This window comes from Gossypium hirsutum, chromosome D06, assembly GCF_007990345.1.
Source record: "Gossypium hirsutum isolate 1008001.06 chromosome D06, Gossypium_hirsutum_v2.1, whole genome shotgun sequence".
NCBI lineage: Eukaryota > Viridiplantae > Streptophyta > Magnoliopsida > Malvales > Malvaceae > Gossypium > Gossypium hirsutum.
The window spans coordinates 26,170,927-26,183,962 of record NC_053442.1 but is presented as its reverse complement, the minus strand read 5'-3'; the positions used below and the strand labels follow the sequence as shown (position 1 = coordinate 26,183,962).

Below are 13,036 nucleotides of genomic sequence, written 5' to 3'. Positions count from 1 at the left end.
CCATGAAATAAAATCATGAATATTTATATGAATATATAGATGGATTTTCATACACGTTTCCTTACAGTTGTGAACCACCCATGCAACAACTTGGTTATGATTGTAACATGTGTCAAGTTATCATACAGAAAAGGGTTGTATAAATATGGGTGACCAGGACTGAAAGGAAAGAGTTTTTCTTTTCCTTCTCTACAAAGTATTTTCAGTTTGAGTCTAAAGAAAAATAGAACATACCCTTTCTCTCTCTCTCTTCAAAAATCCTACTATATTCAAGTTAGAAAAGCAGAGAGAAAGTATTTCTTATAATAGAGTAGAAATCCTAAGCTTTATCGGTGATTTCTTCATACCAAGGTAGTGGTTGTTGTAATCTCTAAGAAGAACTTAGAACTAGAGCCCAAGCTGCATGGTTAATAGGTGAGCATCTAAACTACTTTTACATGTATGTTTGTAATCTAGATATTTATGTGCTAAGTGACTAAAGAATGACTCTATGACTCTAATAAGGAAAGGAACAGTATGCGTGCATATATGTCTAAAAGCATGAATATGTCTATTATGAGTTAGCCGTTGTTCGAACGAGTCTGGTGTGAAATGCATTGCATCTGTAAGCATGAATGCATCTGTCATGAAGAAGTCTAAAGGGAATAAGTTTGTCAACTATGAGTCTGCATGATAAGCATGTGTCTGTCTTTGGAGTCATTTAAAGGGTTCCGTCGGGACTAAAAATAGGAATCTCTTATAAGGATAAGTCCATGGCCGTGGCACTCTAAAGACCATATAGTGTAAGACCATGGTTGCGCCATGACATCATATGAAATATGTAAAAGACGGTTGGGTGAATACCATATGATGAAGGGCAAACCTCATGACCATGAGTTTAGGTGAATCCCTGTTGTCAAAAACACCAAGTTCCATAAAAGTGAGCCTTTGTGATTGTTTCTGTTAAAGGAATGCCTTTATAGAAAATCTCTAATAAGGAATGGCTTTGTGGCAAATCTCTGATAAGGAATACCTTTGTGGTAATCAATAAGAAGACACCTTTTTGGCGCAACCTAAAGAAGTGCCTTTGTGGCAATTTCCATAAAAAGACGTCTTTATGGCTATCTTTGGTAAAAGGAAACCTTAGTGGCAATCTCTGTAAAATGACGCTTTTGTGGCGAGACTTTGAAAGGAAATCCTCTTTGGCTATCTTTGGAAAGGAACGCCTTAATGGCGTAATTTGAAGAACAGTTCTCATTATGACTATTTGAAAACAACGTCTATGTTCGGACTCTGAATGAATGTCGAACACGGTATTCTGAGAATTCAGTAAGTGCGGATTAGTTCTGAAAGAAAAGCCAATATGGAAGGTTATGGCGAAGTCTATACAATTGATAGGGTCAAAGTTATGAACAAGAAATAAATGATGAAACCCTTGAATAAGGGCTCAAGTAAAAGAAGGTTCTTTCACTAAGTTCTATTGAAATTACCCCTTTGTGTTTTATGTCTCAGGTAAAGGAAGCACAAGGAGGGACGATGCCAAGGTTACGCCAAAGAAGTGGCGAAGTGGGCACTTATGCATACAGAGTGGGGGTTGCACAAGCATGTTTGAGTCTGATAGAAATGTTTCGAATAAGCCTCTAAATTTTTTTTGTAAGCCTTATAGAGTGAATAAATCGTGTTGGTCAATAAATGAAGTCAACATTATTTTTTTAAAGGTTGAATAAGATGGACCGTATAGGCCAATGTGACGTGTAATTATATTTGTATGTTTTGTACACATTGTTCATCCAAACGCAACTTTGTTGGGCAGTGTTACTAATAAGATGTATTTCTTTGAAAATTTGTATATCTTAAGCATGTATAAGTCTGTAATAGTAATGTAACACCCAATATCCAAATTTGGTGAATCGGGTTGGGTTTAGGGTGTTACAAAAATGGTCATACCTTTTTTGCTCATATGACCGAGTCGCATGTGCCACAATTGAGTTGATTCAAAATCTGTAAAGAGAGAATTTTGTCTGTCATGGCAACATCATAGGAGTCCTTGTAACGACGTGGCGACAATTTTGTCTCTATTTTTGTAATTGCTACCAAACCGATCACCATCGAACCTTGCAGAATGTATAGGCTATCAACTTTTTGTCCTCTCATCAAGGCAAGAGCTCCACCAGATATTTTCAAACTGTTTGACTCAATGATGATCCTGCAACCATTCAAGTTTAAAATACCTAAAGAGATGAGATTCTTCTTTAAATAAGACACATGCTTGACATCTGATAATGCTTTGATTATCCCTTCATGCATCCTAATCTGAATGGTACCAGTGCAAGTTATTTTGCAAGGTGAGTTATTTCCCACAAGCACTTCACTTTCAATTGAACTGTATGTGAAGAACCAGTCCCTGTTGGGACACATATGGTAGGAACACCCTGAAGTCACACCCTAAAAATTGGGTCAGTAGAAATTGGGTTAATGAATCGAGAGTGGTCATGCCCGAATTTTTTTAGTGATTGAGTAGTGGTGGAGTTGTCCTTGATGACCTGTGTTCGAATCTCTTCCCTCACATTATTTTCTATGTGGTGCACTTTTTTCTCAAACCTTAGCAAAGGTCACACCATGTTTTTAAAATAAATGTTGTAGGAATTATAATAAGGAAGGGAGTTGGTTTAGTGGTTAAGTGCTTAGATAATTTCTTAAAGTCTTATGTTCAATTCCCCACATTCTCGTGTTTTTTTATTTAATTTTTGACTCGTAAAAATTTGATCAAAGCTTTTATAACCGTCCACTCTTGATTACTATGCAAAGAAAGATTATTTCCTCCTTTAGCTACTTAATATTCCCTCAATAGCCCCTTTTTCACTCCCATGATACCCCTTTTGCTCCTTTGTCCCCTCAACATTCCTATTTTTACACCCATACCTTGTGTGACATACATTGAACCTGGACAAGATAAATGACAACATTTTGTTCATCTTTTATTTTCCTATTCATTTTTACCACCCACTATTTTGCTCCTCCCTGTTTTCTCATTTTTTCTTTTTTTTTAGCCATCAACCACCATTTGTATTATTTTTCCTCCTCTCCTCCACCACTCCTTTTCCTTGAACCACCATCGTCACCACCAGACCTCCACCTTGTCGCTACTTGTCTCCACCATTTTCTCCACCGTCGCCCTTAGCGCCATCCTCCTCTACTGTGTCAACCATCGCGAGCCACCGCGCATCTTCGCCTTCTTTTCTTTTATTTTTTCCTTTTCTCCTCTCTTCTCCTTTAAGAGAGTGACCAAAACCATAACCTTTTTCTTTCTCCCCTATCGAACCGTCGACTTTAACGCCAAACCACCACCATCGCCGTCATCGTTATTGTCGTAGCACCATTACCAATGGTGGAGATTCTTTCTCCCTTCTTCTTCATTTTTAATTATTCATTATTACTTTTAGTAGTCAAGAAAATTTTGCACTAATTATTTTGTTTAATTCTTAATTCTAAACTCTATTTTCTTAGATTTATTTTCAAATAATCCTCCTTTTTAGATCATTATTTCCCCTCTGATTCATGATCAATACGATCCATCCATCTTTCTGTTCCAATCATGATAGTATAAGTGTAAGGGTGGTGTACAAATATTTTTCTCCTCCCTATTTTCTTCCCTTGGCTGAATGTTTTTGAAGATTTTAGTGATTTATTCTCTCAAATAGTAACATCTCATATGTCTTATTTATTGAAAGGCCCATTGACACCAACTCAAGAGATCATTAAAGTAGGAATCGAAATCACTAATCCAAGTGATTATTTTTCTAAGGGTAAGTGTTAATAGGAAAATTGATACCAACTAATGTATCAACCTTATTAATGATCGTTATTGATGTAAGATCACCATTTGTTGATTGAATAGATAATCTAATTGTTAGATCCAAGTGTGGGTGTTCTTAGATAGTTGTTGCACACCAGATCTACGATCAGGTGTGGGTTTTAACACTAAACTAAATTGTCTTTGTTTTATATTGATAACAATGTTGTTATTTAAATAATGTTATTAACAAGGATATTTTATGTATCCATAAAGAGAGATAACCCCTCAATATGAATTTTGTCAAGTAAGGATTTCCCCAAACCGTATATATTGTGAAAAGCATGTTGTGTGGTATTGATTTTTATTATTGATTTGAAAAATATGTACATCTCATTCTCATGTTATGTGATTATATGGCATACGTAATGTTCGCATGAAAATAAATTGTGAAATTTTGGTACCATGTGTACATATGAGATTTGCATGTTAAACAGTCCTATATAATTTGAGTGATTTTGGCCATATCACATGCATGGGGTGGGATATGTGAAAGGTGGAAGTATGTGGTAGTTTATCTACATTAATGTGACACTGTTCACGATTTTGATTATGTGGCAGTATATCTTCCATTTTGATGGCTTGTCCACGATATTGATTATTGTCAGTTTATCTACGATTTTGGTGACACTGTTTACAATTTGGTGTGTTAGATGGACGAGTTCTGGGAAAAACTCGATTATGGTGTGTAGTATAGATGAGTATGACTATTTTCACAAAATCTACATTGTTTTACAAAATGTGCATTGACATGATCATGCATAGTATAAGTGTAAAATATTGAGTTATATGAAACTGGTACGATTATTGTGATTGGATAATGTATATCTTTATATGTATGCGATTGTGTTTATGTTAATCTCACACTGAGCTTTATAGCTCACCCATTTAGTTTTCTAATTTCACAGATAACCTCGATGTTAGAATTCGATGATGGCATTTGAAAGAGTTTCTCGTAAATCTTTTTAACTTAAATTAATTAAATTTTATTTTGATATTTTGATATTTTGGGTTTGTAATAAGTTTGTGTATGGACTGTGGCATGGGACTTTATTTTGGGGATTTTTCATTTTGATTTGCATAAATTGCTTGCATGTTTAAAAACTAGATAAATTAGTACTTGATAAGATTTCGCTTGAAACTTGATTTTTAAAATAGAATCTATTAATAACACATTTTTCCGCTGCATTTCTGAAAAATGAGTTTTTAATAAAATTAGACTTAGATTTCAAAATTATTAATGTTTACAAATGAGTTTTCTGAACACATTTGATTTATGAAGTTAATATGTTTTTATTTCTAAAATAATGATGAATAATCAAGTTCTCCAATTTTGAATAAAAAGACATGATTTACAAGTATGATTGAAAATTTGAACTAATTTTGAATAAATGATTGAATATTTACAATTGAGATATTATTTATTTTGATTCCTGAAATTTTCATGGTTGTTATGAAATTAAAACAAATGTTTTATTTCATTTGTTTTGAAATGATAAGCCAATAGTTTAAAAAAATTCAAAATTCTGAAAGTTTATTTTGGTCATATTTGTGGACAAATAGTTTTTGAAATGAGATTGAAATTAAAGTCAAACATTCAATTTTACTAGTTTTGAACGAAGTGTGCAAATGGTTTAAAAAAATACGTCTGAAATCAAGAAAGGTTTTTTGGGTCATTCCGGTGGCCAATGTAGCTTTCTAAATTTGGCCATAACGACTGGGTTGAGTTTGGGGTGTTACACTGAACCTAAGATCCACTCAGATGAAAACTTAGACCTTTCGGTTGTTGATGCCAGCAACAAATCATCACCTCTATTTTCGGCCACACTAGCATCGGCTACATCAACTTTCTGCTTCCCTTTCTCGTCGTTTTCAGAAGCCCTCTTATTTTTATTTTGAAGTTTATAGTATTCTACTTTGATGTGACCCATCTTTTTGCAATAGCCACATTTCTTGTCACGGTTTCTTGATCGATTTTGCCCTAGGCATGTTCTTATCTGATTTTATAGATTATTGCTTGCCCATTGCAACGAAACTGAGGCTTGTCCATCTAACTTGTTCTTCGCACCTAACTCATTTTCAAGTTTATCATTGTTCAATAAGTTTCCCTTGACATCTTTGAACGAGAGTCTCTCTCTACCATAAATCAGGGTTTCCCTAAAAGTTTTATATGAATGGGGCAAAGAACAAAACAATAACATAATTTGATCTTCATCTTCTATGTTGGCCTTGACATTCTTCAGGTCATTTAGGAGAGTAACAAATTCACTGATGTGAGCCCTAATAGACACACGTTCGGTATACGGAACGTGTATAATCGTGATTTCAATACCAAGAAATTTGTGAGAGACTTTGTCATGTGAAGGACTTCTAATTTTCTCCATAAGGTTGCTGTCATTTTCTTTGTAAGCACCTCCTGCAACACATTGTTCACGAGGCACAATTGAATTGTTGACAAAGCCTTCTCATCATTATCCTCTCATCCGTCTAATTCACATCTACAGGCTTTTGCCCTGTAACGACCTTTTCCAAACTGTTCTGAACCAAAATTGTCGCCATTCGAACTTACCATAAACTGAAATTTGTGATTCCATTGAACTTCTCAATATCGTATCTCATTGCCATCTCTGAACGGGTTGAATGCAGAATCTGAACTAAGCTTTGATATCAGTTTGCTAGGGATAAACCCAAATTAAACAACGAACATGAATGAATAGAGAAAATTGGACACAAATATTTACGTAGAATAACTTCTGTTAAGAGGATAAAAAACTACAAGCAAAGAAAACTTCACTAAAACAAAAAATAATCAATAATGAGTACAAGATGGAGAAACAAAAATAAACCCAAACCCAAGATACAAAGTTCTCTCAAAATTCCCACAAAACTATCTCTTAATTGTGTTGTTGAATTCAACTCTCTAGGGTTGCTAAAAGCCCTATTTATAGACTAAAATTCGTGGGCTAATCTGATTAAAATGTCTTTAGAGTTATTAGAGTTATTGAGAAAAGATAGCAGAGTTTAACTAGGAGAAAAAACCCAATTTAGTAGGGAACACATCGCCATGTCGTGACGTCACTATCGGCTCATCAGGACATCACATGTCGCGTCATCGGGACTTCAGGTTCTTCTCATCGGGATGTTGTGTGTTGCGTCGTCGAGACGTCGGCTTGTCGTCGTCACGACGTCGGATTCATTTCAGGGAAAATGTGAGGCACACTCCACAACAAACTTAATGAAAAACAAACTAATTCAATAAAATTTCTAATTTGGCTAAACAATAAGTAATTTTAGTTTAACTAAATCTTCTTGCCAACTAAGAAATATAAAACTTCTAAGCAACATAAAGTATTTTAAAATATCCTAAAATTCGAAATAAATAAATACAAAAAATATAAAACTTATTAAATAAAAATCAGGGATTATATATAATCAAAATTAAGCCTTAAAGTCAAACTCAATATCATTTAAACACGAATAAAAGCCCAAAACTCATAATTCCCATAATATTCTCGTCCTAAAAATTATGCTTATGCAATCTTCACTAAAATGGTCATAACTCGAGCTACCGAGCTCAAAATAAGATGATTCAAAATGAGTTTTGAATCTAAGAGATCGATCTTTCATCAATCAGAAGACATCTTGACTAAAAAAATGCCTAGATTTCATTAAGAAATGCATTGCAAGTTAGCTGATTTTTAAAATTTTAAAATTAACAACTTGAGTGAACTAAATTTAAAGGATGTCACCCTATCTACGCATGTATTAATCTAAATATTAAGATTGAACATTAAAATCAAACTCAAATATTAAATTAAGATAAAAAATTTAAATATCTAATTAAATATTAAAACTAAACTCAAACATTAAATACCACATTAGACTTAAATCATTCTGAGCTTGCAAGTTGTAAGAAGTTCTGATTTGGGAGGACAATAAAGATGAGTGAATATGTTATTGTTAGTGGGTCAAATGTTTAGTCATTGATGAGTCAGCCATGCCATATTCAATTTGTCGTTATGATAGATTGATGTTACAATGCCAGTCTGTATGTTGCAGAACATACTGAATATTCAAAATCATTTCAATTGTGATTGCATTAGGTCATCCAAGACCCTCCATTTTTGGAACGTGCTTAAAGCAAACACCATGTTATTAATTTCTAAGCATACATGCATAAATAAACTGAGCTTATAACTATTAAATGTATCAAATAATAATACTAAAATGGGCCATCATAGAAAGCAAAAGATGAATTAACCATAAAAAAAAAAGAAAAAAGAAAAAAAGAAAGGGATAAATGGATGGTGACAAAAAATGAGGGGTGTTGCACAAATAAAGCTGCCTAATATGACAAAGGGATTGGCTTTCCAAGAGATTCTCATTATCAACTCTTTTTTTAAATGATAATGCCCCTTTTTTTCAATAAAGTCCTATCAATGTGCAGCAAAAGTATAATGTTTTCCTTGCACTTGATTTTGATGCCATTCACAAAGCGAAATCATACGAGCATTAATTATGCTCATTGTTCTTGTATTTCTGTTATATTTAGTGCATTGACTTAACTCAAAATTGAATTATGTGATTTGTTTTTTTTTAAATGTTTACGTGGTTAAATAAGCAAATATGGTGTTGTAAGATTATTCATACTTTTATTAAAGAAAAATTAATTTCAAAACATTGGGTTTTATTAAGAAAAACACAAGATCTTTTTTATTAATAACAATAGTCATGGGTAAAAAATAATCATAAAGTTCAAAAGTTTGAATCTTTGAATCTTTTTTATTGTGCAAATCAAGCTTAATTCAAGTTTAACTCGAACAGAAAATGCTTACAACACACTTTAATATAAATATTTTAATGATTTTATTAATTAAAATATAATTATTAATTGAACAGAATTGAGGGATTTTATAGAATTAAAAAGAAAGGACTGAATTTAAAATGTGAAAAAAATACATGAACTGGGAGCATAATTAGAACATGAAAAGTTCCAAATATATTGCTTACCAACTTTCGTATGTATTACGGAATTTAGCATTAATCTTTAGTCAAATCAGGAAGAAACAAACAACATATGGCAATAATGAAATTACCTCCCAAATGTGGGCCTTTTTTTACATTAAAATATCATTTTAGATGCCTACTGCTATTGGCTAGTACTACTATATATGCCACACTCTGCGAAATAATAACTAAGCCAAGTTGAAAGGAATAGCTAAACCCCCTTTCTGTCACTGTAACAGTGCGATGAATACGGGATATTCGGACAATGAATTTGACGTAATCGTCGTAGGGGCGGGCGTCATGGGGAGCTCCACGGCGTACCAACTAGCCAAAAGAGTCCAAAAAACGCTACTCCTCGAGCAGTTTGACTTTCTCCACCATCGAGGTTCCTCTCACGGCGAGTCACGCACCATACGAGCAACGTACCCTGAAGACTACTACTTCGGCTTGGTCGATGAGTCGTATCGGTTGTGGGAGCAGGCTCAATCTGAAATCGGGTTCAAGGTTTACTTCAAGGCCCAACAGTTCGACATGGGCCCATCCGACGCCAAGAGTCTCCTTTCTGTGATCTCTACTTGTAGAAAGAACGGCATCCCGTACCAAGTCCTCGATCACCGGCAAGTCGCTGAAAGATTTTCCGGACGGATCGATATACCAGAGGACTGGATTGGCGTGTCGTGCGAGCTTGGCGGCATCATCAAGCCCACCAAGGCAGTGTCAATGTTCCAAATGCTGGCTTTCAAGAATGGTGCATGCCTTAAGGACAACATCAAAGTGGTTAGCATAAACAAAGATGGTGACCGAGGATTGAAGGTAGCTGCAAGCAATGGTGAAATTTTTTGGGGTAAAAAATGTGTGGTGACAGTGGGTGGTTGGATGAGAAATTTGGTTAAAACGGTGCGCGGCATTGAACTTCCTATCCAACCATTGGAAACCAATGTATGTTATTGGCGGATTAAGGACGGACACGAGGTCGAGTATGCAATTGGAAATGATTTTCCGACGTTCGCTAGCTACGGACATCCATACATTTATGGCACACCGTCACTGGAGTACCCAGGGTTGATTAAAGTAGCAGTACATGGAGGCTATCAATGTAACCCAGACAAAAGGCCATGGGGACCAGGACTTGTGCCCGATTCATTAAAGCAATGGGTTGAGCAAAGATTCAAAGGGAAAGTCGATTCGAGCAAACCAGTCATGACTCAATTGTGTGTGTACTCGATGACACCTGATGAGGATTTCGTGATCGATTTTTTGGGAGGGGAGTTCGGGAAGGATGTGGTGATCGGAGGTGGATTTTCAGGTCATGGGTTCAAGATGTCACCCGCGATAGGGAGGATATTGGCTGATTTAGCGCTTATAGGAGAGGCAAAGGGAGTTGAGCTAAAACAGTTCAGGATAGCAAGATTTGAGGAGAATCCTAGAGGGAACATTAAGGAATATGAAGATCAAGTTGAGTTATTAAAAAGTACATTGTGAATATTTGATTCTGTATGTGTTTTTGTTTCAATTGCCATCAGCATCACCCTACCAATCTTAGCTTCATTTTCTTTAGCTCTAGAATGAATAATCATCAAGAAAAATAAATAAAACTTCTATCATGTTGATAGAAAAAATTGCTCTTGAAAAGTGATTTAAGTATAGACACCCAAGTATTTTATCCAATCTACTAATTATTTAGATTAGAAGAATTTTTATTGCATTAATTTAAATTGAGTCATGTTTTAAAAGTTTTGGGCTTTAACCCAATGGTATGTATATATAAAAAGCCCTTTGACTTTCACAAATTATGCATTTCGGTCCCTCACATAGTCACCATCTCATCAACCGATTACTGCCACCACCATACCCTCTGCCGACAAATCCCATCAACCACCCTACTGCACACACCAGCTTCACCAAAGTCCCACGCCAATGCTCCGTTATAAGCACCCTGCAACAAGAAGAAGTGGAGGTTAGCAAAATTTTCAGAAAAAAAGAAGACAGCAATAGCACAGCAAGATTCTTGGTTTGTCTGAGCTAACCCAGAAGCCAAAACCTCCATTACCAACACCAATCAAGCACCCCACTGCCTTCACCATTCAACACCTTGCCTCGTCTATACACTAGCTCCCCTCCCTCAATTAACCATTACCATCTCTAAACAGCAACCTCCTCAACTCGCCCAACTCCACCATTTCCATAGCCCTCTTGCAACACATTACCTATCCATCATCATACTTCAGCACCAAGCCTAGCTCCCCAAACCATAACTCACAAACCCAGCAGCAAGCGAACAGAGACCAATAGAGAACCCAACCACAAATTCAACAAAAAAAAAAGAGAAACGGACCTGAATCGAAGTCTGCAAAACCGAAAAGAAGGAAAAGCTTCATCCGAACCGCGCCTCCAAACAGAGAAAATTCAGTATTCAAAAAATAGTAAAAGAAGTCAAAAAATAAAAAGAAACGCCACTAATCTTTCGGGTTCGGAGCTCCAGTGCGGAGAATAACATACTGGAAAATCGAGGCGGTTGAACGGCGGGATTTGCAGATCGATCGTGATCTGAAGGGTAGATTAGGAAGGGTTTTAGGCCATTTTAAAATATCTAAGCCTTAAATGAGGAGAGGGTGAAAAGATCTTCGGTTTTGTGTTAATGGTAGGGACCAGCCGGAGAAAGCCATGGACGGCGGTGGCTCATGGTGGTAGGGTTGTGAAGGGAAGGACAAGTAGAGAAAGAAAAGAACGAAGAAAGTAGAAAAGGAAAGGGCTGAAAAAAAAGGGAAAAAATAATTATAAAAAGGAAGTGGCGGGCCCATGTTGAAGCCTTAAATATATCATTAGTCCCTAAATAGTGGATGAATTTTTATCTTGATCACTTGAATTAAAAAAATATAATTTAATTATTAAAGTTTTCGAAATTATTTTTTATGTTGCTCAATCATTAAATGATATTTTTTCAGTTGATATAATAATTTAGTTATTAAATTTTATATTTTTTTATCAATTTTACCTTGATTCTATATTACAATTATTTAAAAAATTTAAAACTATTTTAAAATAAAAAATTTTAGATAAAAATTTTGAAAAGATAAAATCTCGAAATATTGTTGTTGAAGAACTAATATGTATGAGAAATAAAGAAAATGATCATTCAATATAATCTAATAACAAATTAAAAACATAACAAAACCAAAAGGAGTTAGATCATTACACGATTCCTAAGTGTTTCTCAAAACAAATTAGTAATATTTTAAAGTCAAGTTTCATGCCCTTAAAGAACATTCAAAATTGATATTAGAAAGGCTTATGAAATTGATTCTAATATCTTTTTTTAGTAAAAAAAAGTTAAAATACACCTCAAAATTTTCTTTTCCAAACTCAATTCAAAATTTCAATTCATTTAAATTGTTTATCAAATCTAAATTATAAAAATAAATTATTTTTTCTTTTTTCTTTTTTATATATAAAAAAAAAGCTAGACAAGATAAAAACAGAAAAGTAATAATTTTGTTTTATTTTTTTATTTTTTTATTTTTTACTGCAAAATTGGCATGCTTTATTAATATTGCAAAAAGCACCTGTCAAATAGCAGAATAATAAATAAATTAGTCCTTCCTTTTCCAGCCCTAGAGCCTCAACATGCTAGTAAACGTTTCAGATTGATGAAAAAAAATCAATAAACCACTCTTAATTTGAAACATTTGTACCTCTGTTAGCTAAAGATTAAGGCTTAGTTTAGATGGGCGGTGTGTTTAGCTCTAGTGAGGTTAAAAACAGTGGTGGCGGTGAGATTAGGTACTATAGCGGTGAGATTGGATACTGTAGCAGTGAGATTAGAAACAGCGGTGGAGTGTGTGTTTGGATTCAAACGCAGCTGTCGCGGTGAGGTGAGAATAAGAAATAACTTTTAAGGACATTAGATTAAAAATGATATATAATAGAAGTTTTTAAAATTATTTAACAATTACAAAATTAATAAATGATTAAAAATTATTACAATTATATTTATTTTTAATAATAAAGAATTAAAAATGAATTAAAACTAGAAAAAAAGTTCAAAAATTTATTTTATTTAATATTTCAAAATTAATCATATATTTAATTATAAGGGCTCAATTCATTATTGAAAGATTATTGAAATTATTGAGCCTTTAGATAAATAAAACATTATTGAAAGATAAAATAATAAATCAACACTAGAATAAGGGTCTT

General features: G+C 34.2%; 1 protein-coding gene and 1 long non-coding RNA gene across 2 annotated transcripts; one reads left to right on the top strand and one right to left on the bottom strand.

The window, feature by feature from the left end:
- Nucleotides 1-8,778: 8,778 nt before the first annotated feature.
- Nucleotides 8,779-10,458, top strand: LOC107901637 (probable sarcosine oxidase). Its single transcript, XM_016827710.2, has one exon. The coding sequence runs from the start codon at nucleotides 9,083-9,085 to the stop codon at nucleotides 10,319-10,321; it is 1,239 nt and encodes a 412-aa protein (XP_016683199.1). The 5' UTR covers nucleotides 8,779-9,082; the 3' UTR covers nucleotides 10,322-10,458.
- A 106-nt stretch (nucleotides 10,459-10,564) lies between these two features.
- LOC121218339 (uncharacterized) lies at nucleotides 10,565-11,721 on the bottom strand. The gene is made up of 3 exons (XR_005914575.1): nucleotides 11,339-11,721; nucleotides 10,867-11,228; nucleotides 10,565-10,775 (listed from the first exon to the last, which is right to left on the bottom strand). It is a non-coding gene; the product is annotated as an uncharacterized lncRNA (long non-coding RNA).
- Between the last annotated feature and the right edge of the window lie 1,315 nt (nucleotides 11,722-13,036).